The sequence below is a fragment of the Acinonyx jubatus genome, chromosome C1, assembly GCF_027475565.1.
Source record: "Acinonyx jubatus isolate Ajub_Pintada_27869175 chromosome C1, VMU_Ajub_asm_v1.0, whole genome shotgun sequence".
Lineage (NCBI taxonomy): Eukaryota > Metazoa > Chordata > Mammalia > Carnivora > Felidae > Acinonyx > Acinonyx jubatus.
Window position 1 is genome coordinate 26,980,547 of NC_069381.1, and position 26,954 is coordinate 27,007,500.

Here is a 26,954-nt window from a genome sequence, read left to right on the forward strand (position 1 = left end):
GCCTAGGAAACAAAATAACTAACAGACCTATAACTCTTGGCTCAGCTCATCTTGAAAATCCAGTTAACTGCCTAGCTGACTGAGGTCTGGTGGGAAAGAACTGTTCTCCAGGTCTAAAAGAACGGCTGCTTGCACCGAAATTCCATGAGTTTCATGATGAACATCTTGATTTTTTTTTTCAGTTTCCCCCTCACCAAAAGTAAGCCAGCTCTGTCTGTCAAGATGCCCAGGCTGTGTGGCAGCGGTGTCAAAGGCTGCCATTTGCTTGAAGGCACTGCCATCTGCAGCAGTAAAACATTTTGTCTCCGGAAAATAAACACATCTGCCTTTGCCAGTGTCCTCCCACTGTGCCACCCATCTGGAGCAGGTGAGCTGGAAGGCAAGCCTGGGCATGGTGAGACGGGGGTGAGCAGAGGAGGCAAGGCCTCCAGGGAGATGGCACTTGGAGGAAGAAGGTAGTGCTGTGTCATGTCACATCCTGCTAACCACATTCGCCAAAAAGCATGCGAAATTACCCTTGTTAGTGACATTTTAATCATATGCAGCAAATGGCTGGTTGTGTTACAGGACAAGACCTGTAAAGTGAAGGTTTCACCAAGGCCATCTGCTCTCCAGGTCACATGACCTCACTGATACCAATAAACACATGACATCTTTGTGCCAGCCTCCAAAGGCAAGATGACAATAACTCTAGTGGTCAGACAGAGGCTCAAAGCAACAGGATTCTTCTAGGACAAGACCACACTATATGTGACTACTATAAAGCAGACTAAACACACTCAAATTGAGGCCAAGTACTGGGACAAGTCACGGTCACTTTTAGAAATGACTAATATCTGAAATTCTTTCCTACATACTCTTTACCTTTCCCTGAAAAAATAAATTCAAGTCTGCTTATGGTCTTGACATTAGATCTTTAAATTACACCATTTGGGGGCTAGAAGAAACCATACAAAATTATCCAAATTCCCTCTTTCTCCCAAGGTATTTTAACTAGCTCACAAGAGAGCTAGTGCTAAACCTCCTGAGGCAGGGCTCTTTCAGTTATACCACTGGTTTTCAAACTTTGGTGGGAAGGGGACAGTGAAACCTTTTTGTTTGTTTGTTTTCAAATAAAATTGTACATGGAATCCCAATATATAAAATAGATGAAAGTTACGTTGACCTATATGAAACACAGCTAACATTTCACTATACTGCTCTTCTTTGTGACTTTTCTAAGGCAACTTCATGAAATAGTTTGAAAACCACCACACCAGGCTGGCTGATATTTTCCCAACTCATTATTTCCATTTTTTAGGTGTATAGTCCTATTAAAAAATAAATTACCAAAAGCTCACCAAGTACTTGGCAGAAAGGTTCTATGAAAACACTTTGGCCAGTGAGTAGCAGTAGTAAAGCCCTGAAGACTACATACCATGAAGGGCAGCATTCTACTCTAAACCTTGCCATGAAACTCCACATTCCCCAAGGATATCAGATTTGGCTGGTTCATACCTAGGCCTCACCTTATGTAAAATGGAGATCAGGGTGGATAATAACAAATAATTTTAGGGCATTCAAATAGGCTACACCAAATGTGCCATTTCAAGCAAGAAATAGCCCCATTACTTATCACTCTCCCTTCTATAGCCCATTAATCAAATCATAAGGAGAATTTAAATAAGCATTGTGCAAACTATGCCTAAAAGTCATTACAAAATTTTCAAAATAATCCTATTAAAATCCAAATAGCATTTTCTTTTATTTTTTAATGTTTATGTTATTTTTGAGAGAGACACACACACACACACAGAGTGTTATAGAGAGGGAGACACAGAATCTGAAGCAGACTCCAGGCTCTGAGCTATCAGCACAGAGCCCAATGCGGGGCTCGAACTCACACACTGTGAGATCATGACCTGAGCTGAAGTCGGACACTTAACCAACCGAACTACCCAGGCACCCCTCCAAATAGCATTTTCTTAATGAAGACGTCAGTTATTAAATACTATTTTCCAGAAGATATCATTCACTCATTCAAAATATATTTTATTAAACTAATGGCAAAGTCTCAGTTCTTGTAATCTGCCACATTTGATTGTTCCTTCCTTCTAAACAGATGAAAGTGAGACTCAGCAAACATAAGGGACTTAGTCAAGATCACACAAACTAGTACATAACAGAGAACACATCAGAACTCTGTGATTCCAAAACCTATGCTCAAAGAAGCCTCTTAAGTATTTGAAAGTGGGGAGTCAAACCCATAGCAAAAAGCCTAATAAGCCTTTTTCCTGCTCCCTGGTGTATATGGAGGAGAGCAACTTAAATGTACACATGTATTTAAATAAAAAGCTAGAATGAATCCTCTAGATTCCCCTCTCCCCATCTGTGTGGAGTTTTTTTTCCATCTTTTCCTGCTAACCTCATCTTTAATTCTTACATGGTGAAGTAATATCCATTCAATAAAAATATTTTTTAAAGTTTATTATTTATTTTTGAGAGAGAGAGAGAGAGAGAGAGAGAGAGAGAAGGGGGAAGGGCAGAAAGAGAAGGAGAGAAAATCCTAAGCAGCATTTGCATGGTCAGCACAGAGCCTGACATGGGGCTTGATCTCAAAGTGTGAGATCATGACCTGAGCTGAAATCAAGAGTCAGACACTTAATCAACTGAACTACCCAGGCGCTCCTCATGAAAAATATTTTAATGCAATTCCCTTCCAGTATATAAATGTATAATAACATTTTCAGTGGTATCTGTGGATCAACTGGATGACATTTATTCAGCAAATACTTACTGAACACCTACAATGGGCACATATTTATACGTTATCTATATAATCCTATACAGAGATCTTGACACATTTAATAGAACTGGAAATTTTATGCTTCCCCAAATGCACAAACATACTTATATGGTAGTGCAGTAACTAATAAGGGAGACAGTATGAAAGAGCATGGTATTTGGAGTTAGAATCTTACCTCAGACTTTTACAGGCTATATATGTGTCTTTGGTATACCTGGACACATAACAGACTCTTTAAACTCTTTATTAACCAGTCTTAATAGCCTTGTAAGTAAAATGGGGATAACATTCATCTTTATGGTGTCATAGTAAGCATTAAATAAGGTCACGTATATATCTAGAATAGCGCTGTCCAAGAGAACCTCCTATGATGACGCACATGTTCTATATTGGCAATGTCCAATATGGTAGCCACTAGCCACATGTGGCTATTGAGCACTTGAAAAGTGGCGACTGACTGAGGAACCAAATTCTTTTTATAGAAACAAAAGTTTATTTCTCATTCAAAGTCCAAGAAACTCTCACGTAGGAACTAAATTTTAAATTTTATTTAATTATTTATAATTGTAATTGCCATATATGACTAGTGGCTACCAAACTGGACTGTGTTGATCTAGACCAAAGCCCTGCACATATTAAATGATCAATGTTGGTTTATTGCTATTTTTCCTATCCATATCAATAATTTTTTATATCCTCCTCTTTACCAGCAAATCAGTTCAACTAAAAAAGCACAACAAAGAATCTCATAAGAAATTTATACCTATTAAATTGCTTCTTCAACCAAGCAGCAATAGCAGCACAGAAACAAGTGATTTATTAGTCATACGCACCACACACTGTGCTAACAGCTTTGCATGATTACTTCATTTAATCTTTATAATAATTCTGTGAAGTAGGTGCTATTATCTGTAAACAGAGAAATTAAGCTTAGAATCTGTCCAAAGACACAGCTAGTAGTAAGTCAGTGAGCACAGATTTAAACTGAAGCAGTCTAATTCCAGAGATGGTGCTTAACCACAATGCTAAACCTGCCTGCATCTTGAAGAACAAGTTTATTTAAAATTCATTATGTACTCTGCAATAAATAAATGTCCTCCCAACCAAATACCACCCCCAGACACACACACACACACACACACACACACACACATGGAGCAACTTAGAAATCAAACAATCTGAGCTACAGACACAAAGTTATACACATGGTAACTGGCTGACCCAAAATAAGTCTCATGTGTGAGTGTACACATGTACTAAATCTAGTGACTTTGCACTTATTAGGAAGACTAAAAAAAATATCATCTTTCTCCCCAGAATAAAATGACTAAAACATAAACTTGTATTTTGGAACAATCTAACTTGATAGAAGGGTGGCGAGCAGAGACTGGACTCAGAACCACAGGCAGTCTGTCAATACTTACTAGAGCCCTACACCACTGTCTACAAGGGATATTTATTTGTTAAGACATCAAATGTGTCTGCTAGGAGATTAACCAGATCCAATGCATTTGCATGAAGCGCATTGCCACTCTTATCTCAGTTCTAAAAGGAGCTTAATTTACTTAATGTCGGCTATACTTATGACAAAGTATTTATTGTGCCCAAAGCTGGAATTCTTATCCCAGTTCTGCCTGACAAGTCACAGGAATATTTCACACAGCAAGCCACAGTATGCTGTGGTATTATCATATACTACAGGAATTTCTGAGTGGCGGGAAAGCTCGTATCTGACCCATTTTCCTCTCTCACAGAGCAGTGAGCAAGAAAAGGCCAATGACCTTTTACCCCGATCAGAACAATGTAGGTAAATTTGTCTCCTTCCCACCATCGTATCTCTAGCTTCTCTTCAAATCTCACAATCCTTATGTTGCACAAGCCCCTAGGCCAAAGGTAACACTGAGAAAAAGAGGCTCTATTTATTAAGAAGTTCTCAATCCAGGGTTATTAGGCACTAGAAAATAAACTCCTTTAAAGACCTGTAATAAGTAACTTAAAAAAAAAAAAATAACACCTGTATTGTTTAGACTCCTGTCATAACTCAGCTTAAGCAAGTGCCGATGAAACTAAAACCATAATAAAAACATGAATAGTGCTGATGTTCTAGAAACACTACCAAAAAACCAAGGAGCTGATGTAAGGCAGAACAGTCAAGTAATTATGGCACCATTAGAGTAGCTCTGCTGACCTGCTGGGTGACCTGTAACTAGTCCCTTTGCCACTTTATGCCATTCATTCTGTATCAGTGACAGAGAATTAACTACTATGTATCTCAGTGGAATAGTGAGTAGATTAAATTATTAAGCAAAATGCTTCAGGCAAAAGTCATATGAATGTTAAATATTATGATTTACAAGCATTCATTTTCCTAGCACTCCTGTGGGGTTAGGAAGTTATCTCGATTTCATAGATGAGTACACAGGCACAGGGGGTAAGGTCACATGGTAAGTCTCCATTTACTTAGTCCCTGTGGGAAGGGAATAATACACACCTTTAGCAATCACATGAACTTTCTTGGCACATCCTACACAATCTTTAATACATTCAATCCTTAACTTAATGTTGCCATCTTTTAACATGCTGTTGCTAGAACCAAAACAGCTCTAAGATAGCAACAAGGCCAAAGTAAGTGAAGATGAATAATTCTGTGTGCTATGGCAAGAATAATCACAGAAAGACAGATAATCTCAAGGTGAAATGTGCATTGTTATTTTCAAGATCTCACCTCCACTACCATGTAAGAACTTTTAGCTGTAGGAATTAAGAATCATGGTTTGCTATGAAAACACTGATGAAAATTTTTAAAGGCTATCTCAGGCCTTCATGTTGGTGTGACCCATCCAAATTCTCTGTGAATGTATTTTCCCCTCAGGCTTTAATTAGCGAATATGCAGAAAAAGAAAACAAATCCAAACAGCCTGAAGAGTGAATAAGTACCAATAATGAGAAGGACTCAGGAGGTCCAAAAAAGGGCAAAACTACTACTATATAATAGGAATGTAGAAGAAGCACAGAAGATTTTTCTGCTCTCATGTAAGCCTACTTGCTATACTGCTTACCCGACTCCGAAGACAGTCAGCCAGGTTTCGGCGTGTGAAATTAGCTGCTGCTGTGGGAGACAATTCATAACCTGGTCCAAGAGATAAAAAGTCATAAGCAGAAGAAATAACAGCACCCCAAATCATCCCACTACTCCTGTTCTTACATCCTTCCACCCTCTGTACACCCAGAGTACATAAAGTACACAGAACGAAGAGTATAATCCTACTTCTTGTCTGTTTCCCCACACAACAGTTGTGAAATAGCTGGTTAGTACTGACAGTGATTCCTGGCCACAACACAGAACCAAGGCAACTATTCTATGGTGAGATCAAATGCACAGCCTTGCTTAAGCTGATCATTCATCAATAGACTGTGGTTTCCTCTACAGAGAGGGGTACAAATACACAAGCATTAGGAAAGAAAAGAACGAGGTCTCAAGATGCTGATTTTTAAAGTTTATTTAAAAAGGATATTGGGAAAAGAGAGGCTGGAAGTTAGGACTGCCTCAGTCATATTTCATAACATTTTCTTTTAAAAAAAATAAGTAACTTTATTAAATGATTTTCAAAAGTACAGGCCACAGAAAAACACATTTCCATCACTATCTACAACATTTTTAAAAAACAGAGTATCTCAAGCATAAAACCTCTAAAAAGAAAGTTGTAATGACAACAAAACTACAGCCCAGAGAAATGCCATCAGGTATGTGTTTAATAATGCACTCACTTTGGAACTTAACCCCCCAGTAAAAAGGGACTAGTGCCAAAACCCAAGAATGATCCAAAACTGAGCAGCCCCATGCAGGAAATGCCAGTTTGGAAAGACAGACAGCATGTGGTTAAATTATTCCCTACAACAATTCAAACACCAGTGTTACAGCAGGTAAGATTTAGATTAAAATTCTAACAAATATTTATTGAACAGCAATTATGTTTCAAGGTCTATGCTACGTGCTTTCATATGTTATTGAATTTCATGCTCACAACAAGCCTATCAGTACCTATTAAATTATAAGGGGAGCAACTCTGAACAAGCAGGAATACTTTGCAATTCTCCACCTAATCCCCTAAACACCACTAAGGATTTTACAGTTATTTTAAAGGCAGAAAGGTCTGATTCCTATTTATATATAGATTTTTCTTCCTTTCCCTTATTTTATCTCAGTTCTCAAACTTTAATATGCATTAAGAATTACTGTGCAGGGTTATATACACAAAACTGCATCTGACAGGTAATTTAAGATTTTCAAGGCAATTTTAACCATACACGACTTTTGTTTTCTGCACTGACTTTCAAGTCCAAAACCCATGTAACAAGCAACTCTCTCAACTGGTTTACTCTTCCTCCCCCTCCAATCATGAAATATTGCTGCAGCTACCGTACTTGAGAGACATTATTGGCTTCCCTCGCCTGCCATGTAGGCAGAAAGTAGAGCCACTAGAAAAAAAAATTCTTGAAATACTCTCAACTTGCCTAAACCTAAGTGCCATGAGCTTCAGGTTCCTTTTTCATCTTTGAATTCTCTGTGGTACTAGCCAGAGTGCTTAAGACAGAGGAGGCCCTCAAAAATATTCATGGAACTGAATGTATGATGCTAAATTTACTACCTAAAAAACTACATAATTGGGTCATATGCAGCCATTTTATACATTGATATTCAAATTAAGTTCTTTCACAGCTCCATATTATACCAGTGCTGTGTCTAAGTGTATTAAACTGTAAAGTAACTGAAGGTCTTTCCTGCTAGTGACACTATGAACTTTCCTGGATAATAGGGCTAGTGGCAGTATTATTTTATAATAATGCTTTGCCTAATGAGGAAATCCTACTGAGGAATCCTCTAACAAGGATTAGAGCTCATTAGTCCCAGAGGAAACTCACAAAAATCCTAATTATCTTCCTAGACACGAATCTACCAGAAAGGCAAGGCAGAACTCTTTTTGATGGTAAATCTCCCACAATTACACAGAGCTTTAAGTTCACAAGCATTTTACATATTATTAATTAATATTATTATTATTATGATCTCATTTTAGAGATGAGGAAAATAAAGGCCCAGAGAGGATAAGTAACTTGTCACATTAAAAAAAAGAATAGTAAAACCAAGTTCAACTGAGGTCTTTTAGCTTTGAGGTTCAGCCATACCTTAGCTCAAATAACATCCTCTGAAATACCTAACACTTAAAAAGACTGATACTACCATGTTCATCTCCAAGGTGGCCCTCGAGTATCAGTGGTATAATGGTTCTCTTTTCTGCTCCAGGATTTTTACATAAAATCTTCAGGATCAGAAGGAGAGTCTAGTTAAGGTTTTAAAAGTAGGAAGATTCAAATAAAAACATGGCCACGTTGGTCTGCTCATATGTAGAATTGCCAGTAGAGAGTATTTGTTTTTAGTTCAGATTTAAAGACAAATCAACCAAAGTTACATTCCAAGTATTACCCACCATTTCTCATCTTATAAAGTTGCACATTTTTCTGAATATATTCTGCAAACTGTACAGTGTCTCCAGCCTCTCCAACACACAGAAGTAAGATTTTTTCACTCATCTTAAACATCTTGTCATGATCTGCTCAAAGAAAAAAAATAGTGTTAAAAATTACCTCATCAGAAATTTACTGCTATCACACAGGAAGCCATAAATATAGTTTATCAATCACTATACTGAATAATTTTGCTAATCACTGTTTTTAGAAGACTTTAAACATTTTTAAAGTTTATTTATTTATTTTGATAGAAAAAGTACGTGTGAGCAGGGGAGGGGCAGAGAGAGGGAGAAAGAGAATCCCAAGCAGAGCCAGACACGGGACCATGAACTGCAAGATCATGAGCCAAAATCAAGAGCAGACATGCAACCGACTGAGCCACCCAGGCAGCTCTGTTTTTAAAAGACTTTAATGGGCAACTATATTAATTACTCTCTTTCACTCTCCATGTTAAACCCATTGGTGTATTTTATTAAGGTCAATCTCAGTTGAAGAATATATTTGAAGGCCAACCATTGAAAATACAGTTAAATACATTTAAAGGCATTTGAAATGCAAAAAAACAGAACCTTTAAAGAAATTGAAGGAACGAAGCCAATGGCCATTATCTTTAGGTTCATGATTACAAAGCCCTGCAATGCCTCTACAAATACAAATGTTAGTTATTTTGTTTATACACACACAAAAGCACAGATGAAGAACCAGTGCTACAATGAAAATTAAGGAGCCCTCTTGAGAAAGAACAAAAAAAATCAACTGAGAATACAAATCACCTTAAAAAGTAAATCAACATCATTTCCAAAGCAAAGAGAAAATTAAAATGACTGCCAGAGCAAAAATGCTAATAAATATTTTAACACTAAGCTATTTAAAAATAACCTCAAAAATCCCAAAAGTCTAATCTTACCTAGTTGAACCACAACCATTCAGATTACACAGATAAACAAATACTCATATAGCAATTAGTGCCTGAGGAAGAAAACCCCATGTTCGGCATGTAGCTTCAGAAAAGGCCCAAATGTCCCTATCCCACTCTCACTTTCACTTTCCATTTTTCAAATAGTGCTGAATAATCTTCCCTGGGAGTCAGGTTTGAAAGCTATTTGAAAGCTTCTGAAATGCCAAAGTGCCTTAATAAGATTTAATGAACAAAATGCTACAGTCAAGTTATTTTACAAATGTTTGAGTTGTAGAACCGTAAGACTTCTTAGACTGAAAAAAAAAATCACACAAACTGTACCTGCAGATAGTATCAAACTGCCTTGAAACTCCTACACACACACTTTTATTCATTTATTATAGGCTACAGAAGACTCAAAGACTGTTAGTTTGCAAACTTGGTCATAAAAACAAAAAACAAACATATATGGATATATTACCTTTCCAAAGAAAAAGGACCAGAAGAGTATTAGATGCCACTGGCATCTAGGTTCTTGCCAGTGGCAAGAGTATGCACAATTTTTATTTCTTTCTTCGTGCTTGTTACCATTTCTTAAAATGCCTATACTGGGGCACCTGGGTGGCTCAGTAGGTTAAGTGTCCAACTTCGGCTCAGATCATGATCTCTCAGTTTGTGAGCTCGAGCCCCACGTCAGGCTCTGTGCTGACAGCTTGGAGCCTGCTTTGGATTCTGGGTCTCCCTGTCTCTCTCTGCCCCTCCCCTGCTCACACTCTGTCTCTCTCTCTCTCTCTCTCTCTTAAAAATAAATAAATATTAAAAATGAAATAAAATGCCTATACTAAACCTGCATCATTTTTATAAGAAAACATTAATAAGTTTGCATTATTTTCACAATGAGAAAAAAAGGTGTTCTTATTTTGGAAAGAGAAAAGCTTGTTTACAAAGAATTAATGTCACATTTAGGAGAAATGCTAAAATTCTGGGCAGTAAACTGTTCAATTTTTAAATGAACTTAATTTAATATAAGGCCAAAAGTGTTTTTTAAGCATCTATTGTGTGTCCAGTGAAGAGCAAAGGGAGATGTTATAGATGCCAATAGCTCCCTGAGGAAACAGCCTATGTAGCACTAGGGAATTTCTAATCCTTGACAAAGAACTTACAAGATCCACATACATGAAACAAATGAGACAACAAAATGAAGAATACCAGTATACAATACTGAGAAAAGCCAACTGTACTAGAACCCAAAATCTTGGGTTGATTGATTGATTGATTGATTTTAAGTAGGCTCCATGCCCAACATGGGGCTTGAACTCATGAATGACTAACTGACTGATTTGTTTGTTTGTTTGTTTGTTTTAAGTAGGCTCCATGCCCAACATGGGGCGTGAATTCATGACTCGTGACCCAGAGATCAAGAGTCGCATGCTCCCCCAACTGAGCCAGCCAGGTGCCCCAGTAGTCCCTGGTTATAATCTGGGCTCGGCACTCTGAACTTGGGCCCTAGTTTTCAAGTGTACAAAATGGTTATACTATCACTTACCCCTACCTAACTCATAGGTAGGGTAAACTGTACATGCACAATATTATTTTACTCAGTATTAGACAATGTAGTTCAGATTACACATGCTTTATGAATTCAGGGGAAAAAAGCACTCTGTGTGGGCTGAAGTGCTCTGAGTAATTTAAAAGTAATTCTATACAGACCAGGAGACAAGAGACATGAAATGTGGCATATAACCAAACCGAAGACTTGGGGCATTTTCATAAGCAAGCAATCTCTGGGAAACATCTTCTCTCTATCAAAATATCACAAAGTGACAAACCAAAAAAACAAAAACAAATAACTGATTGGAAGTATCATTCTTACTTTATACTTGGAGAAAATAAATCCCAAAAGGTTACTCATTTTCAGCATTCTTGCTTACTCTACATAAGTTCCTTCATGAAAGATAGGGAAAAGTCCTCATAGAATTCCAAAGCTCCTATCATAAAACATTTTATACCTAGAAAAGACTATAGGAAAATTAGAATTAAATGCAATTATTTCCAACTATTTTTCAAGAACTAACTCAAACTCATCTTTCCTCCATGCCACAGTGACCTTTCTTTTTTCTGAATACCCTCAGGCTTCACTCCTGAAATCATTAAAAACTAACCTAATATTGACTACCTATCCTTCTTTTATCATACAAAATCATCTTGTAGTACCTATTTTCTTATTTTCTTAATGTCTTAGACCCCTGTGAGGATTATACAGAATACCTGTAAAGGTACGACTTCATTACTGTTCTACCTAAACAATACTTCCTGCTAAAATCACCTGTATATCAAAGGTCTTAGTATTCAAAATAATGGACAGATTTACTCTCAAAACAAGCTGACTCTTTCAGAAAGCATGATTTACAAATAAAACTTCTATAAACTGATCATGGAATTTCAAGTCATCTGACTTGAGGAATAATCCAATTCATACCATAGATGTCTAACAAGTCACTTGTAGGTCTCTCTTCTTCAAAAAGAACAGAATTCAAGCAAAGTCCCTCAGAGTTTTTTCCATCTCCCCAAGTGGTAACAGCCTGACAATCAGAAGCCTGTCACCTCTAAAAGCAGTGATGGGCACATACTTCCCGAATTAATCATTTTTCTTTCCTTAAACCAAAGATTAACTATAGCCTGCCTTCAAAGCTTTACCTAATCTCCACAACCTGAAAGAATCTCTTCTTCTGAACTACCTAAAAACAATTTCTTCGTCCTCTGCGCTACAGGACAAGTTTGCATTTTTATATACACAGCATAACTTTCTAGCTTATACTAGAATTATTTGTACACACATCTGAGTCCCTTATTAAATTGTAACTTCTTTTAAGATACAGGCCACATCTTATTCTTCTTCACATCCCTTCAACACCCAGCACTGTAATGGGCAACACAGGTACCCAAAACCTATTTGTCAAATAAACATTAAGCCATCTGAGCCGAAGCATAATACTCTTTCAACAGTAGCATGTCTATGATCAGTCATGAAAAGACACCCTTAGATTCAGCAGATCAACAACCCAAATCTTTCAAAAATTATTAAGTACCGACTATGGGGAGACAGTATAGTACAATACTTGTGGGCAAAAGATCTGAGTCAAACTGCACTGGTTTCAACCCGGGTTCTGCCTCTTGTGGCCTTAGGCAAGTTTCTTAACCTCTAGGCCTCAGCACAAACAGCTGTTAAATGACGATATACTAATGTCTATCTTAAAAGTTTAAATGAATTCATATAAATCATTACTTAAGTACTTAGTATTATCACTACTACCTATTTGTCATTGCACTAAGCATTTGCACCAAACTTTTTCACTCAATTCTCCCAACAAGCTTGTGAGGTTGGTATTACTAACCTGACTGAACAGATGAAGAAATCTGGGCACTGCGAAATAACTTGTACAAGGTCACAGAGCAAATTAAGTCAAAAGGCTCCAAACCCCGAACTCCACTAACTACTTAATACTTAAATACAAAGAAAACTTGGCCGCCAGTGCCCTGGAAAACCGGAAAAGGAGGATCAGGGCTGAGAAATGGGAAGAAACAGGCAGCGGGAGGGAAATGCCAAGTTTCTAGTCCCACACACAGTCTCAGTCTCCCCAGGATCTCACCTTATACCACCAGGAAACTAACCTCATTAGTAGCGACAACAGGAAAACTTTATCAAAGATTCGGGGGTCTAGGGACCCTGGTGCCCGGCAGGTGTTTGAACACATAAAAACTGAATTCCCACAGGCAACTCACCCAGCAAACATCTAACGAAGGCCAGAGCAGAGCACTGACCTAGGAGCCTTAGGAGGAGCGAATGCCAAGGCCCTAGGCCAGTCTGCCCGTCTCCTCGTTCCAAAAACTAAGCAAGTCCAGAGCAGGGCACGCGGGATTCCACCTCCCAGTCCTCCCTGGTGCTCACCCAACCCCCTACGAACTCCGTCCGACTGCCCCCAAACCCAGGCCGGCCGGGCCTCCCCTGTTTCTTCTCACCGTCCTTCATCTGGACAATGCTGCTAGCGGCCACTTGGTCGGAAGCGACAAGGACATAGTCGGGGCCCTGGATACCGATGAGGTACTCCATAGTGGCGGGAGGCCGAGAGGACAGAGCGTGGGATTCGCCGGCTTCCCGGCCTCACCGGTGAGACAGCACCGCCGAGCGAAGATTTCGCGTGACACTAACCGCGCGACCGCCCGGGCCTCCGGCGCGTTCGGATGACGCCCAATTGTCGCGAGAGGTTGTAAAGTGGGCGAGGCTTTGGGCGTCTTCCTGTGTTCGCTTTTGGCCTGGGTCTCACGCAAATCTGGTGTACGGGCTGCTTGCTTTATGTAACGTCCAGTTTCTTTATTTATAAACTGAGTTTAAAACTCGCTTGGGAATGAGATCATGCGCTATATGTAAAGCTCGGAGCACGTGTGGGGGCTGAAATGGCATGCATCCCTCGATGGCTCTTTCCCTTCGCTCGGTAAAATATCTCCAGAAACTCCTTTCTCTGAAAGCCAGGTTACAGAAAAATGAACTTGACGAGAGCCCTATTTATGTGTTTTACAAAAATAAAATATGGTTGAGTTAAAGCTCTAAGCATGAAGAGTAATTATCAAAGATCTATTTACAGATATTCCAACTTCAAATTACATGCAATTGTTACTTCTGGCAACAGCGGCTTGAAGGCAGGAATTTCACTTTTAATTTTAATCACATCTGTATTGCTTGAATGTTTTGCACTGCTCATGTATTATCCATTTCTTTTGAATATGGAACAAGCATGGCCATGTCTTTATATCTTGAAGTCATTCTGGGAAAAGCTGAAATATTTTATGATTAGTTTCTGACGTTCACAATTTGGTCTTCATGCCAGCCCTACTGGCTTCCCAAGAAATGACAAAACAATTCCAATTCTATTTCCAAGACAACTGTGCAATTCATTTGCTTCTGCAGAAATCTGTAGTCCTTACTCTCTTCAGAATGTTTCTTCCAGCTCTCTGCCTGTGAAGGAATATAAAGCCTGAGGAGTTAGGGGCAGCCCATCTATCATGAGATGGATGCCAGGGGCAAGTGAGGTCATTAAGTCAACTGTACTGCTGAGAACACAGATGCATCCATCATCCTAGAAAGATTCTTTTCTTAAGCACCATTGTGGGGAGTCTCCCTCCCAACCCCCTCTCTCTTTGTGTGTTTGTGTGTTTTTTAACTGCAAAGAGTACACAGTTGTACTATATACACAAATCACACAAGAAATGAAGAGTTAAATATCTCTCTTCCCACCAGGGATAACTACCCACTAGATGTCTGTATCCTTCCAGACCTTTTTTCCTTTGCACATACCAATATTCATTCATTAATTCACAAAAACTGCAGCATTCTGAATTGGAAAATCCAATTTTTAAAATGGACCCCCTCCTCGCAAAAAGCTCCAAGGATATTTTAAGTTGTATCTTCATTCTTCCTCCCAGGACATCTCCTCTAGTTAAGTCACACTAGAGATTCTCTAACTTCTTGTTGGTATGGAAGAAAATAGATTTTCAAGACCCAACTTGTGCTATCTCACCAAGAATCAGGGAGGAAACTTTCTTCACTTAAAGCCTTAGAATAACTGAGTCTCAAAATTAGAGAAAGTGTCTGTAGAGGTTCCAGAAACAGCATGATGTAGCCAACTTTTTCAGTAAATAATTTCAAATATGTAGGTGAAACAGTATCTGTCACAAGTACTCAATGATGGTATTGTAGTGTGAAAGCCGCCATAGCCAATACATAAATGAGCAAGCATGGCTATAATCCAATAAAACTTTATTCACAAAAATAAAAGGTGAGGGGGAAGAGGAGAGGTGAATTTGGCCCATGGGCTATAGTTTGCAGAACCCTCATATAGTGGGAGGCCTGTAAGTCAACACCTAACTCTGGTCCCAGCTCTACCTCTTCCAACCTTGGTGCAAAATTTATTAAGCCTCAATTTCCCTATTTACAAGAGGGACATTTAGAAGAGAGATTGCTTTGTATTTCTCTTGAGATGGGAAGGAGATGCAGGTTTGGTTGGTTCTCTGAGTATAAGGAACCATATCTAGATCTAGCTCCTTTGTGAACCCTGAGGAGTCTGGCAGGATCTTAAAGAAGAATGACTGCAGTGTACCTAGAGAACATGACCATAATATGGGAAGCTACCAGTTTTGCAAGACTCCCAAGTCCAAGCTTGACATGGAAGCCCACAATCAGAAGACCCTATGAGCTTAGACAGTAGAGTGGGGACAATGACAGAGGGGATAGTAGAGGACTACTTCTAAATATTCAGGAATGTTAGTATATTTGATACTGTTGATGCCCTGTCAATATCCCCTTTTACCTACCCATGGTAGTTGCTACCCCCCAGCTGCTATAAATGTTGGTTGATAACAAGTCACAACTGTCCCTATCTTCAGAGAATTTCCCTCAACCATATGGGAGGCATCCTTGCCTGGGAGGGTAGGCACACATACCCACCCCCTAGCCAATGACTGATGGACACAAGGATAAAAGGTCAATTCTCATAACTTAAAATGGGATATGATTTGTTCTCCAGAGTTTCCCCCATGGATCAGTCTAAAGCCAGTCTCCAGCCAAGACCACATTCTTGCTTTAGGTTCCCCACCCCTCTACCCCAGCCCTAGCTTGCTTCTGTTACTCCCTTTCTCCTGACAGCAGTTCCCCAATAAATGATTTGAAAAAAAAATCCTCATTCTGACTCTGCTTCTAGGAATTCAAGCTAAAATATTTGGTACCAAAAGTGATCCCAGAAAGCAGTCTCCAAGGGGTTCTGGAGTGAGAACACTCACCAGGTAGATGACAATGAGGCCACCAACGCTGGAAGTAGAAGGAATATTCACAGTCCCAGACCTGCTGTAACACTGCAATTCCTAAGACTTTCACCTGTGTTGAACTAGGATGGGCTATGTCAAAGACATTTTCAGTCATAGACAAGCTGAAAAAATCCATCACTAGAAGACCTGCACTACAAGAAATATCAAAGGAAGTCCTTCAACTGGAAATGAAATTACACTAGAGGAAAGCCTAGATCTACACAAAGGAATGAAGAGCTCTGGAAATGGTAACTCTGTGGACAAATAAAAAGGCTTTGTTTCTTATGATTTAAATGTCTTTAAAGGAAATGTTTTAAAAGGAGAATAATAGCAATGTATTATGGGGTTTGTAACATATTTAGAAGTAAAATGTAGGGCAAAAAAGCACCAACGCCAGGAGGGAAGAAGCTGGAATATATTGCTCTAAGATTCTTATATTATACACAAGTATAGACAATAAGCAAAAGATGTATGCAATAAACCAGAAACAAACACTAAAATAACACAGGGTTACAGTTAATAAGCCAACAAAAGACATAAAATACTCAGTGAATAAAGGAGACAAAATAGGATAAGAAAAAAGAAACAAAAATACATGGGATAAATAGAAAATAAATAGCAAGATGGTAGATTTAAATCCAATGATATAAATTATCACATAAATATAATGATCCAAACATTCTAATTCAAAGCTAGAAATTTTCAGATTAGATAAAAAAGCAAGACCCAACTATATGCTGTCTACAAAATACCCACTTAAAAAATTTTTTTAAAGATTGTATTTTTGGGGCGCCTGGGTGGCTCAGTCAGTTGAGCATCTGACTCTTGATTTCGGCTCAGGTCATGATCTCACAGTTTGTGAGATCAAGCCCTACACTGGGCTCCATACTGAGCATGAGCCTGCTTGAGAGTCTCTCTCTCTCCCTCTGCCTCCCCTCCCCCGTGCCCTCTTGCATGCTTGCTCTCTCTCTCCCTCTCTCAAATAAAAAAAAAATTAAGTAAAAATAAAAAATAAAATAAGACAAAAATAAGCCAAGATTGGATTCATTCCAATGAACATATTTCTGAATGCCAACTAATGAACAGTTACACCCAAATAACCACACTTCTGAACATCCACCAGTCTCTGAATTCTATGCTTTTCCAAAACTCTAAAATCAGCAGTCCACTCTTCTTAGAGAAATTGTGTCTGGTCAGCCTATGTTTAAGTAAGCAATTCATTAAGTTTTGTAGTTTTTGTTTTAGATATTGAGTGGTGGTCTCATCTATTGACATATGGAAGTTTTGAATGGACTCTGAAACAGCATCAGGCTACAATATATGCATCCCTGCCACATGGGCCATTTGACCCAGCTAACTGCATGTTACTAGAGGAGTCTTTGATAAAGGAACATGCCATATGGATCTGGTCATCCACAATGGGAGAGTTGTAACTCAGACTTCTAGAAATCTAGAATAGGGGCATACCATCTTGGTAAAAACTGAGTGTCTGACCACAGGATATCAAATGACGATGTAACTTGAACTTCCCATTATGAGCTAGGTTCTGTCAAACCCACCAGGTTATAAGGTCATGTGGGCTCAGCAGTAATACATCATAAAATAGAAGTGGTACATTTGGGATCAAGTTTGAGCAAGTCCAGAGAGTACAACTAAACTGCACAGTCTGTCAGAGGTAATAAATCCTAACCATCACAAGGAGAGAGGACTGCTGCTACATAATGAGGACATAGAGGAATGTGTTTGGCACTCAGATGACCCACTGGGGCATCTTTTGGTACACCTATGCTCAGTTGAATTATAAATGTGCAATTATAGCCACTGTAGCCTGAAAAGTGTTTGGTGACCAGAAGAACTTAATCCTTAGAGACAAGAGTATAAATATATATCAAGTAATCCCATTGTAGACCTTAAACTTACTCAATGCTATATGTTGATCATATCTCAATAAATCTGGGGGAAAAAAGAAATGAAGGTATGGATCAACTCACCAAAGAGGATCAACTTTCTAAAGGGGAAAGAGATCAAAAATGGGTTGTGCCAGAGGAAGATGATGAGTGTGAATCACAGGTCAGAAACCAAATACAACAACAGAGGCCAAATTTCACTTCACTAACCCTTCTCAGGGTTAGTTTTCTCAGAAAGTATGACCAGTCAGGATCCTGGAGCAGCCATGCCTAGATGGAGTGAATTTAATGAGAGCAGTTAAGTGGAGATTATTGGTAAAAGGGATGGACTGCAGAGAAACTATCAGTGCACACACACCCCAGTCAAGTTGGTTGACAACAACTCACACCTGCTGTATTTGTCATCTTGGGCTACCACAAAAAAAAAAAAAAAAAAAAAAAAGATGCCATAGACTGGATGGCTTAAACAACAGAAATTTATCTTCTCTCAATTCTGCTGATTAGAAAGTCCAAGATCAAGGGACCAGCGAGATTCAGTTCCTAGTAAAAGCTTTATTCCAGGCTTCCAGATGGCTGACTTCTCACTATGTCCTCATATGGCCTTTCTTCAGTGCATGCACACTGAGAGAGAGAGCACAAGAGAGAGCTTTCTTCCTTTTTAAAACTTGAGATATAATTGACATATACCATTGCATTTGTTTTAGGTGTACAACATAATGGTTTGATATATGTATACATTGTAAAATTATTGCCATAATAAGTTTAGTTAACATCCATCACCACACATAAATTATAATTTTTTTCTTGTGATGAGAACTGTTAAGATCTACTCTCTTAGCAACTGTCAAATATACAATATGGTATTATCAGCCACAGTCACCATGTTGTACATTATATCCCCAGGACTTATTTATCTTATATCTCTTCCTATTCATATAAGGCCACTCATTCCATCCTGAGGGCCAAACCCTCATGACCTAATTAAATCCTAATTACATTTCCAAAACCCCATCTCTAAATACCATCAATTTGGGGGGGTAGGGTTTGAATACATTAATTTGGGGGGACACAAGCATTCATTCTGTAAACGCTACCCTTTCTTCTGGAGAACTGTCATATCCCTCAAGTGGGAGGCTGCACTCCACCTGAGTAATAACTAATTGACACAGGGATACAAAGGACTGTCTCTTGCTTCAGTAGGGAACTAATTCTGAGATCCAATTTATGCTCTAGAGCTTTCTTGCAGAATCAGCTGAAATCACATCCTTGCCAACTTTTTACTCCCTGTCTCATCCTGCTTCTCTCACCCTTCCTCCAGAAATGACTCCCCCAATAAAGCACTTGAACAAGAATCCCTGTCTCAGACTCTGCTTCTCAGGAACCCAGAACTTTTATGTAACCTTAGGGAGAAGGAGAGTCCCCCAAACATTTCTGAAATAGAATTTGTTAACCAGAGTAAGCCAATGCTTAAATAATGTTTATCTAATGTAGGAAAATGTTCCACATCTTACATGTGAATGTTGTAAAATTCACACCCATTATGAGTGTATATCTTATTGTCATATAGTTTGTACCACACTTCTTCCAGTAAGTGGATTTACTTTGAAAAAGGTGCTTCTTCCATTGTCAGATGAAAGTCAGCATTTTTTACAGCATTCTTTATCTCACTTTTAAAAAAAATTCCAGTATAGTTAACATACAGGGTTATATTAGTTTCATATGCATAATATAGTGATTCAACAATTCCATACATCACCCAGCGCTTATCACAAGTGCACTCCTTAATTCCTATCACCTATTTCCCCCATCACTCCACTGACCTCCCCTCTGGTAACCATCCGTTTGTTCTCTATAGCTAAGAGTCTGTTTCTTGGTTTGTCTCTCTTTTTTTCCCTTTGCTCATTTCTTTTGTTTCTTAAAGTGAAACAAAACTTATGAGTGAAATCATATGGCATTTGTCTTTTTCTGACTGACTTATTCGGCTTAGCATTACACTTTTAGAACAGTCCACAATTTGACAGGAAGTAGTCTCATGCTAGCAAGGCACCATTTTCTGGAACCATGGTTAATTGAATGACGATTCGCTGACTCAAGATTCTAGGTCTCCTGTTTCATTTACTTCTGCCAGTCGTAGGCATTCAGTTGGCACATTCTGACTGAACCGTCAGTGATGATAACTTCACCTTTGATTCTACCTTTGCCTCATAGACTAGTCACGATGGCCAACCACTTACATTCATCAGTTGTTCTTGGCTTCACCTCTCAATGCTACCTTTGCTTTCTTGATTGCATCTGACATATGCCAGCTGCCCCTCTGGAACAGGTCCTGATACTCCCAAGGTTTTGGGTCTTCTTAGACCCTCTTTGTATAAAACACCCTCTTCTATAGGCAACTCAGATGTCTCATTCTACTCAGCCTTGGTGGTACCTCTGAGGTTATCCACCCCGACTGGGTAAATATTTCAAGTTCACTTTTTTGTCATCCTATTCTATTGGGTATCAGACACCTGAAGTCATAAGCAGCATTTCTAAATCATCTTTATAAATATTTTTGTATGTGTATTTCCAGCCTCTTATTTTTCTACAAAGTATCTTTCTATATCATATCGTTGGCCTTCATGGTATCTACTTTTATTTTAGTCTGGATTTTCATCTTTCCTCATCACATTTCTATCTAGCATTTTCTGCATCAGTTCAGGAAGATTCCTTCCAAACACATATTTCTTAAATGTCTAGAAAATGGTCTCTGCGCTTGCCAATGATGTTTATCATGTTCCAGAAAACCCCATTCCTCCAACTTGGATAGGCAGTGCAACATGATGGTTAAGAACTTGTATTTTGAAATAAAACAAGCCTGAGTTTGAATCCTGGCTCTACCACTCAGGAGCCAGGAGACCTTGACGAAGATGCTCAACTTTTTTGAGTCTGTCTCATTTTCTAGAAAATGGGCAATGGACATGATAGTACTTACCTCATAGAGTTGTTGTGAGGATGAAATGAGATCCAACTGCTTATCCTAGAGCCTAGTGTGCAGTAAGCATTTCATTTCATAAATGATATTACTGTTGTTATTTATTCACCATCTTCAAGAGAAGCTGTTCAATCCCAGAGCTGTTTGGCAGTTATGCAAAGGGCTAAGCAATGCCCAGTATGAACTGTCCATCAGAGCCATCACCACTGTGGGAGGTGGATGTACCAGCACTGCACCATAAGTTCATTACAGAAGAGGTTGGGCCAGAGGGGAGTCAGGCCAGATGGAACACAAGGCACCAAACCAAGGAGAAAAGGGGGGGAAATCTGCCCATCAAAGCCTCAACCGGAGAGGGCAGGGGAAAAGGCCAGGGGTGGATGAGGGTGTATTTGGGGTACACAGAGGAAGGTTAAAATACAAATGGGTGAACTGTGCAGATTGGGAATGAATACCCTGAAAGGCAATACCCTCCCTGACCCAAGACACCCTGAGGTAATAGAAGCAGAGCAAAGGAAAAGAGCCAAGACATATAAGGACCTTCTTAAATTTCAAATTTCCTCTCCTGCTTCCTGACTACAGACCTGGAAAAAAGAAGTTTGGCTTTCAGTTAGAAGACTTTGGAATGAAGCCAGTCCTGAGGAAGAGGCTAAATTGAAAATCAGGGACCTAGAGATGGGCAAACTCTGTGACAGGGTCTCACACTCCGGGCCTTAGTTTCTCCACCTGAAAAGGAAAACTTCTCCCTGGAAAATGCCCCAGTTGTCCCCTATCATTCCTGGGGTGTGTGATTGGCCTAAAACACAAACATCAGGGCTGGCTGGGGTTTTCAGCAACAGGATCCAGCATCTCAGAGACTGTCAGACAAATGACACTTTCCTGCTCCCCTCTCATTACCCCCAGGGACCAGGATGGTCACACCTGCTGATGGCCCCAAACACAACTCTTCCTGTAGGTCCCACAGAAGCTGACACAGCCTCAGTAGATTTTAAGTGGTCCACGATCAGAGACCTGCTGCTGCCTTGTACCATCTGAATCTGACAGCACCATGCACATCACTGGTAAACAGTTGTTATTCACCACCTATAATTGTTTCGAACTCTTGCCCGGAGGCACAGGAATGGATCTAATGCCATTTAGAGAATCCCAGTGGCCCAAGACACCTATAATATTCAATGCAGTGATTCTGGGATCCCATAAGAAAAGTTATAGAGGACTTTCGAGGACTCTGCACAAACATTATGTGTGCCATTGAACTTCTGATCCCCAAGGAGATTCTACAGAACCAGGAAGCTCAGTGAGCCTCTTTCCAGGACTTGGTCCTCTTTCCAGGAATTAGGACCATGTTAAGCCCTGCCTTACCTGTCCCTTGCCCCCATTCTTTTTTTTTTTTTTAACATTTATTCATTTTTGAGAGTGAGAGAGACAGAGCATGAGTGGGGTAGGGGCAGAGAGAGAGGGAGACACAGAATCCGAAACAGGCTCCAGGCTCTGAGCTGTCAGCACAGGGCCCGACACAGGGCTTGAACTCACAGAGCGCGAGATCATGACCTGAGCTGAAGTCGGACACTCAACCGACTGAGCCACCCAGACACCCCTCCCTTGGACCCATTCTCACCCCAAATCCAACCTTCATGTGGAGCTCACCACTAACTACCCCAACACCCACCCATGATACAATGAAAGTTGATGAGCCCTCTTACTTAGGGCCTTTTAATCTGATGGTTTCTGCTCCATAGCACCCCTCCTCTACACACCTACTTCCTAATAGATCTAGGGCTTGGGACTGTGAAGACTCGAGTAAGATGAGAATGTGCCCTGACCCCCAGCCACCGAAAACTGATGTTTGGATTGCTAAGACTCTGGGCTGAAAGCCCATCCTGAACCTGGTCCTCCTGGCTGCTTATTCTCTAAGAGCATTTGCTTCCCTGATGCTTCTCCTGCCATGAGGAAGTTTAGCAGGCCAGTTTGCTGCTGGCACCTGCCATGCTCTAGCATAACACCAACACTAATGGCTGAAATAATCATAGTGACAACAACGGCTTGGTATACATGCAGAAGGTACTTGTCATCTCCTCAGGAGCCTCCTGGCCTGGGGCTCATTTGTGACAATGTGCTTGGCCCCGGCCCACACTGTCGCAATTGCACACCAGATTTATCCGAATGGTTGACATTATCATTACTGTCATCACCATTCTTGATAACTATTAATTTATTCCTGAAAAATACATTTACTGAGGACAAACTGCATGCCAGGTACTGTGCAAGATGCTCAAGGAGTTACAAAGATCAACATCTTGGAGAAGAAGTCCACAGGGAGTGGGAAAGATCAAAAAGAATTCCAATATAGGATTATACAGACTGTCGTATATGGATATATTCCCAGTGCTTAGAAGAATATTAGACCATTGTGAGTGCTCAATAAATATGTTTCAATGAATATTGAATGAAGAAGTGAGTGGACAAATTAATGAGCATGTTAAGGGCTACAGGATATGAGAGTGGAGAAAGAGTAACTTTGTTGGAAAGAAGTCAAGGAAAGATTCCAGAGGAGGTGACTTGAGCTGAACTCTGAAAGCTGAAAAGGCAATAAAGTATACTGGTCAAGAGCATGAAGTCTGGATCTAGAATGCCTGGGTTTGAACACCAACTCCATGTTTTGGGGCATGTTACTTAACTTCTCTGTGTCTGAGTTTTCCCATCTATAAAATGCATTAATAATAGTATTTCCCTTACGATAGTACTTCCTTTATGAGGTTGTTGTAAGGATTACGTGAGTTAATATTTGTACAACACTCAGACTATAACCATAAGTAGCACATAGTACTACTCAAGAGTTTGGTAAATAAAAACACTTGGCTAGGAGTTCATCAGACTGACAGGGTGGAAAGTTAAGGGTGTGAAGAAGAACATTCCAGACAGTGTAATGGTATTGAGGTTTCCAAAAGAATGTCATCCTTAAGAAATGGTGGGAAGGCTGTGGGGGTCAGGGGTTTGCCAGAAGATCTTAAATATCAGGGTAAGGGGTGTGGTGAGCCACGACTTTTTATTTTATTTTATTTTATTTTATTTTATTTTATTTTATTTTACTTTATTTTATTTTATAATGTTTATTTATTTTTGAGAGAGGGAGGGAGGGGCAGAGAGAGAAGGAGACACAGAATCTGAAGCAGGCTCCAGGCTCCGAGCTGTCAGCACAGAGCCCGATGTGGGTCTCGATCTCATGTGAGATTATGACCTGAGCCAAAATTGGATGCTTAACCAACTGAGCCACTCAGTTGCCCTGAGCCATGACTTTTTAAAATAAACTTCTCGGGGCGCCTAGGTGGCGCAGTCGGTTAAGCGTCCGACTTCAGTCAGGTCACGATCTCGCGGTCCGGGAGTTTGAGCCCCGCGTCAGGCTCTGGGCTGATGGCTCAGAGCCTGGAGCCTGTTTCCGATTCTGTGTCTCCCTCTCTCTCTGCCCCTTCCCCGTTCATGCTCTGTCTCTCTCTGTCCCAAAAATAAATAAACGTTGAAAAAAAATTAAAAAAAAATAAAATAAACTTCTCATTTTAGAATAATTCTAGATTTACAGAAAAGTTGCAAGGTAGTACTGAGAGTACCAGAATATCCTTTACTCAGTTTCCCCTAATGGTAATATCTTCAAGGGACCCACAGTTGCTAAAGCAAGAGTATAACAAAGTCAGACACGCATTTTAGAAAAGTTGCTGTAGCGGTTGTGAGGAGGAGGAATTGGAGGGAGAGAAATTTGGGGCCAGCAGACCAATGAGGGGGATGTTAGAGCCATCCAGTGGGTTGTCATGCAGTCAGGACAAAGTGTGATAAGGAGGGCATGGATGTGAGAAAATTTCTTTGAATGCTCTAGAAGAGGAAAAACCAAGAGCACAGTCAGGAGCTGCAGGGCCTGGACTGGGCACCCCTCTGTCTGAGGCATTTGCCAAGAAGCTTTCCATGTTATTGGACTAGCATCTCTCACCAGGAATCTCCATGGAGAGCTCAACAGGCTGGCAGGTCTGGGGGGGTTCAGATGTACATGCAAAGCCCAGGGAGGACAGGCAGTGGCCAGAACTCCTTCCCACTACCCTGGGCTCAAGTTCTGTCCACTGTTCTAGCTCAAGAGGTGGCTGATAGGGCTATTTATTCTTAGTGGCAGGTTAGATCTGCTCAGCTTCCTGGCCTCATTCAAGGAAATGGACCCAGATGAGATGAGAGCAATTGATGCAGAGTCATCCCAAACTTAGGATGTTATTAATTTGTACCGAGTATGATATAATCGTTAAGTACACGGATCATGGCACCAAGTGGATTGGGTTCAAATCCCATCTTTACCACTTACCAACTGCATAACCTTAGGCAGGTTATTTAACTTCTCTATGCCTCAATTTTCCAATCTGTAAGACAGAGAAAATAATAGTATCTGCCTCATAAGGATGATGTAAAAATTAAATGAGATAATATATGACAAGAGTATATAACAGCTCATAGGATATATTAGGTCTTATAGATTTAATTTGTTTGATTAATATGTTTAAATGTTTCAATTAATGATTAATAATACTGCTATTATTTCCATTTTTCCATTAGTATGAGCAGATACTAATTCAGAAGCACTTTGAAAAACCCTCTCCATGACCAAACAGCTTCTGTATTTGGTAATTGTCCCACCTAATATGTCAATATTTACACTAAGTGGTTAAAAAAAAAAGTTAAAGCAACAGTTGCACACAAGGTTCGCTCTAGGTAGAGAGCTGTTTGGCAGCAAGAAACAGAAATGCACCCAAGCCAACTTAATAAATGGTTGCTTATATTGGAAGGGCATAGGGGAAACTCGCAGAACCTCATTCCAGCAAGTAAAGTTGATATGCTACAGAACTAGAAAATCATCAGACAACAACTCCCCACATTGTTCTCTCATGGGGCCTCATGATTTCTTGCCTCTACATTTTTCTGCATATCTACTCCACTCTTCTCTAAGGAAACCAGCTTTCTCTGTTTCCACATACACGATAATGGCTATCTCCCAATACATGCAAAGTAAGAAAAAGTCTGATTGGCCTAGGGAGTAGGCATACATTCCTTTCCTACTCCCACCTAATCTCCATGACCAGTGGATAGGATTGAGGGATACAGAGGGATCCTCCTCTGGAAGAAAATATGCATGGGAAGAATGTGAAAGGCATCTCTAGAAAATTGTCCTCTTTCCTGAAATTAAATAAAACAGATGATTACTGAAAAAATATTTGTCAACATTGGTGGGATTTAATATTTGAATGTAGAAGATAAACCGAGAAATTTACCTGGAGCCTTAGAAACACCCTTTTCCCTGGTGGCTTGCCTGAGCCCAGCCCCTGCCCGCCTGGTTTCCACTGTTTCTAAGCTCATTTTCCAAAACCCAGAGGTCCCCCAGAAGATCTGATCATGTCGGGAGAAAAAGGGCTCCAGGAACTGTTTCTGGATATTTAACATAACCCAAGACAGGAGAAAACCTCTCCTAGGCCTATGTCAACAGAACTCCCTCTCAGAATTGTCCGACCTCACAGACAGGGCCTAAGGTGAAGGTGGATGGCCAGGCTTGGAGAAAGAACCTATTCTTCTAGAAGCAGCCGTCCATCCTTTGTATTAGCTACACTTTGCAGTGTTCCCCAACTTTGCATTCACTAGATGTTCACAGAGATCCTGCAGAGCTGAAATTTTTGTCCCCATTACCCAGCTAAGAAAATTGAGGTTAGATGAGGTGAAGTGACTTGTCCAAGGTCACACCGTTAGCTGTTGATCTGAGACTGGAACCTAGGCTTATTGGACTCCCAGCCAGAATTCCACTGTATTGCTCTGGCTGACAGTGGTTTGGGGAGCAAGATTGTAATCTGGGGAGAATATATAGAAGGCTAAGGTTTGCAGGAGGCCAGAGGTGCAGAGTTAACCAGCTTCTCAGCCCCTCAAGGACAAATGGCCTGATGAGGCTGGTTGAGGACTGTAGAGAATGAGGAATCGATCTGCCATCCCATG

General features: G+C 40.0%; 1 protein-coding gene across 2 annotated transcripts in view; it reads right to left on the reverse strand.

Annotated features, from left to right (window-relative positions):
* The window catches only part of PSMB2 (proteasome 20S subunit beta 2), a 33,095-nt gene extending 19,648 nt beyond the window's left edge, over positions 1 to 13,447 (reverse strand). The window contains exons 1-3 of one of the 2 annotated variants that reach the window (XM_015070296.3): positions 13,233 to 13,447; positions 8,275 to 8,397; positions 5,845 to 5,915 (exon numbers count right to left, since the gene is read on the reverse strand). In XM_015070296.3, coding sequence (XP_014925782.1) covers positions 5,845 to 5,915; positions 8,275 to 8,397; positions 13,233 to 13,323 — 285 coding nt within the window. In that variant the 5' untranslated portion in view covers positions 13,324 to 13,447. Of the gene's footprint in view, positions 1 to 5,844; positions 5,916 to 8,274; positions 8,398 to 9,221; positions 9,348 to 13,232 lie in introns of those variants that run through there. The other variant, XM_053211309.1, reaches the window with a different exon arrangement.
* Between the last annotated feature and the right edge of the window lie 13,507 nt (positions 13,448 to 26,954).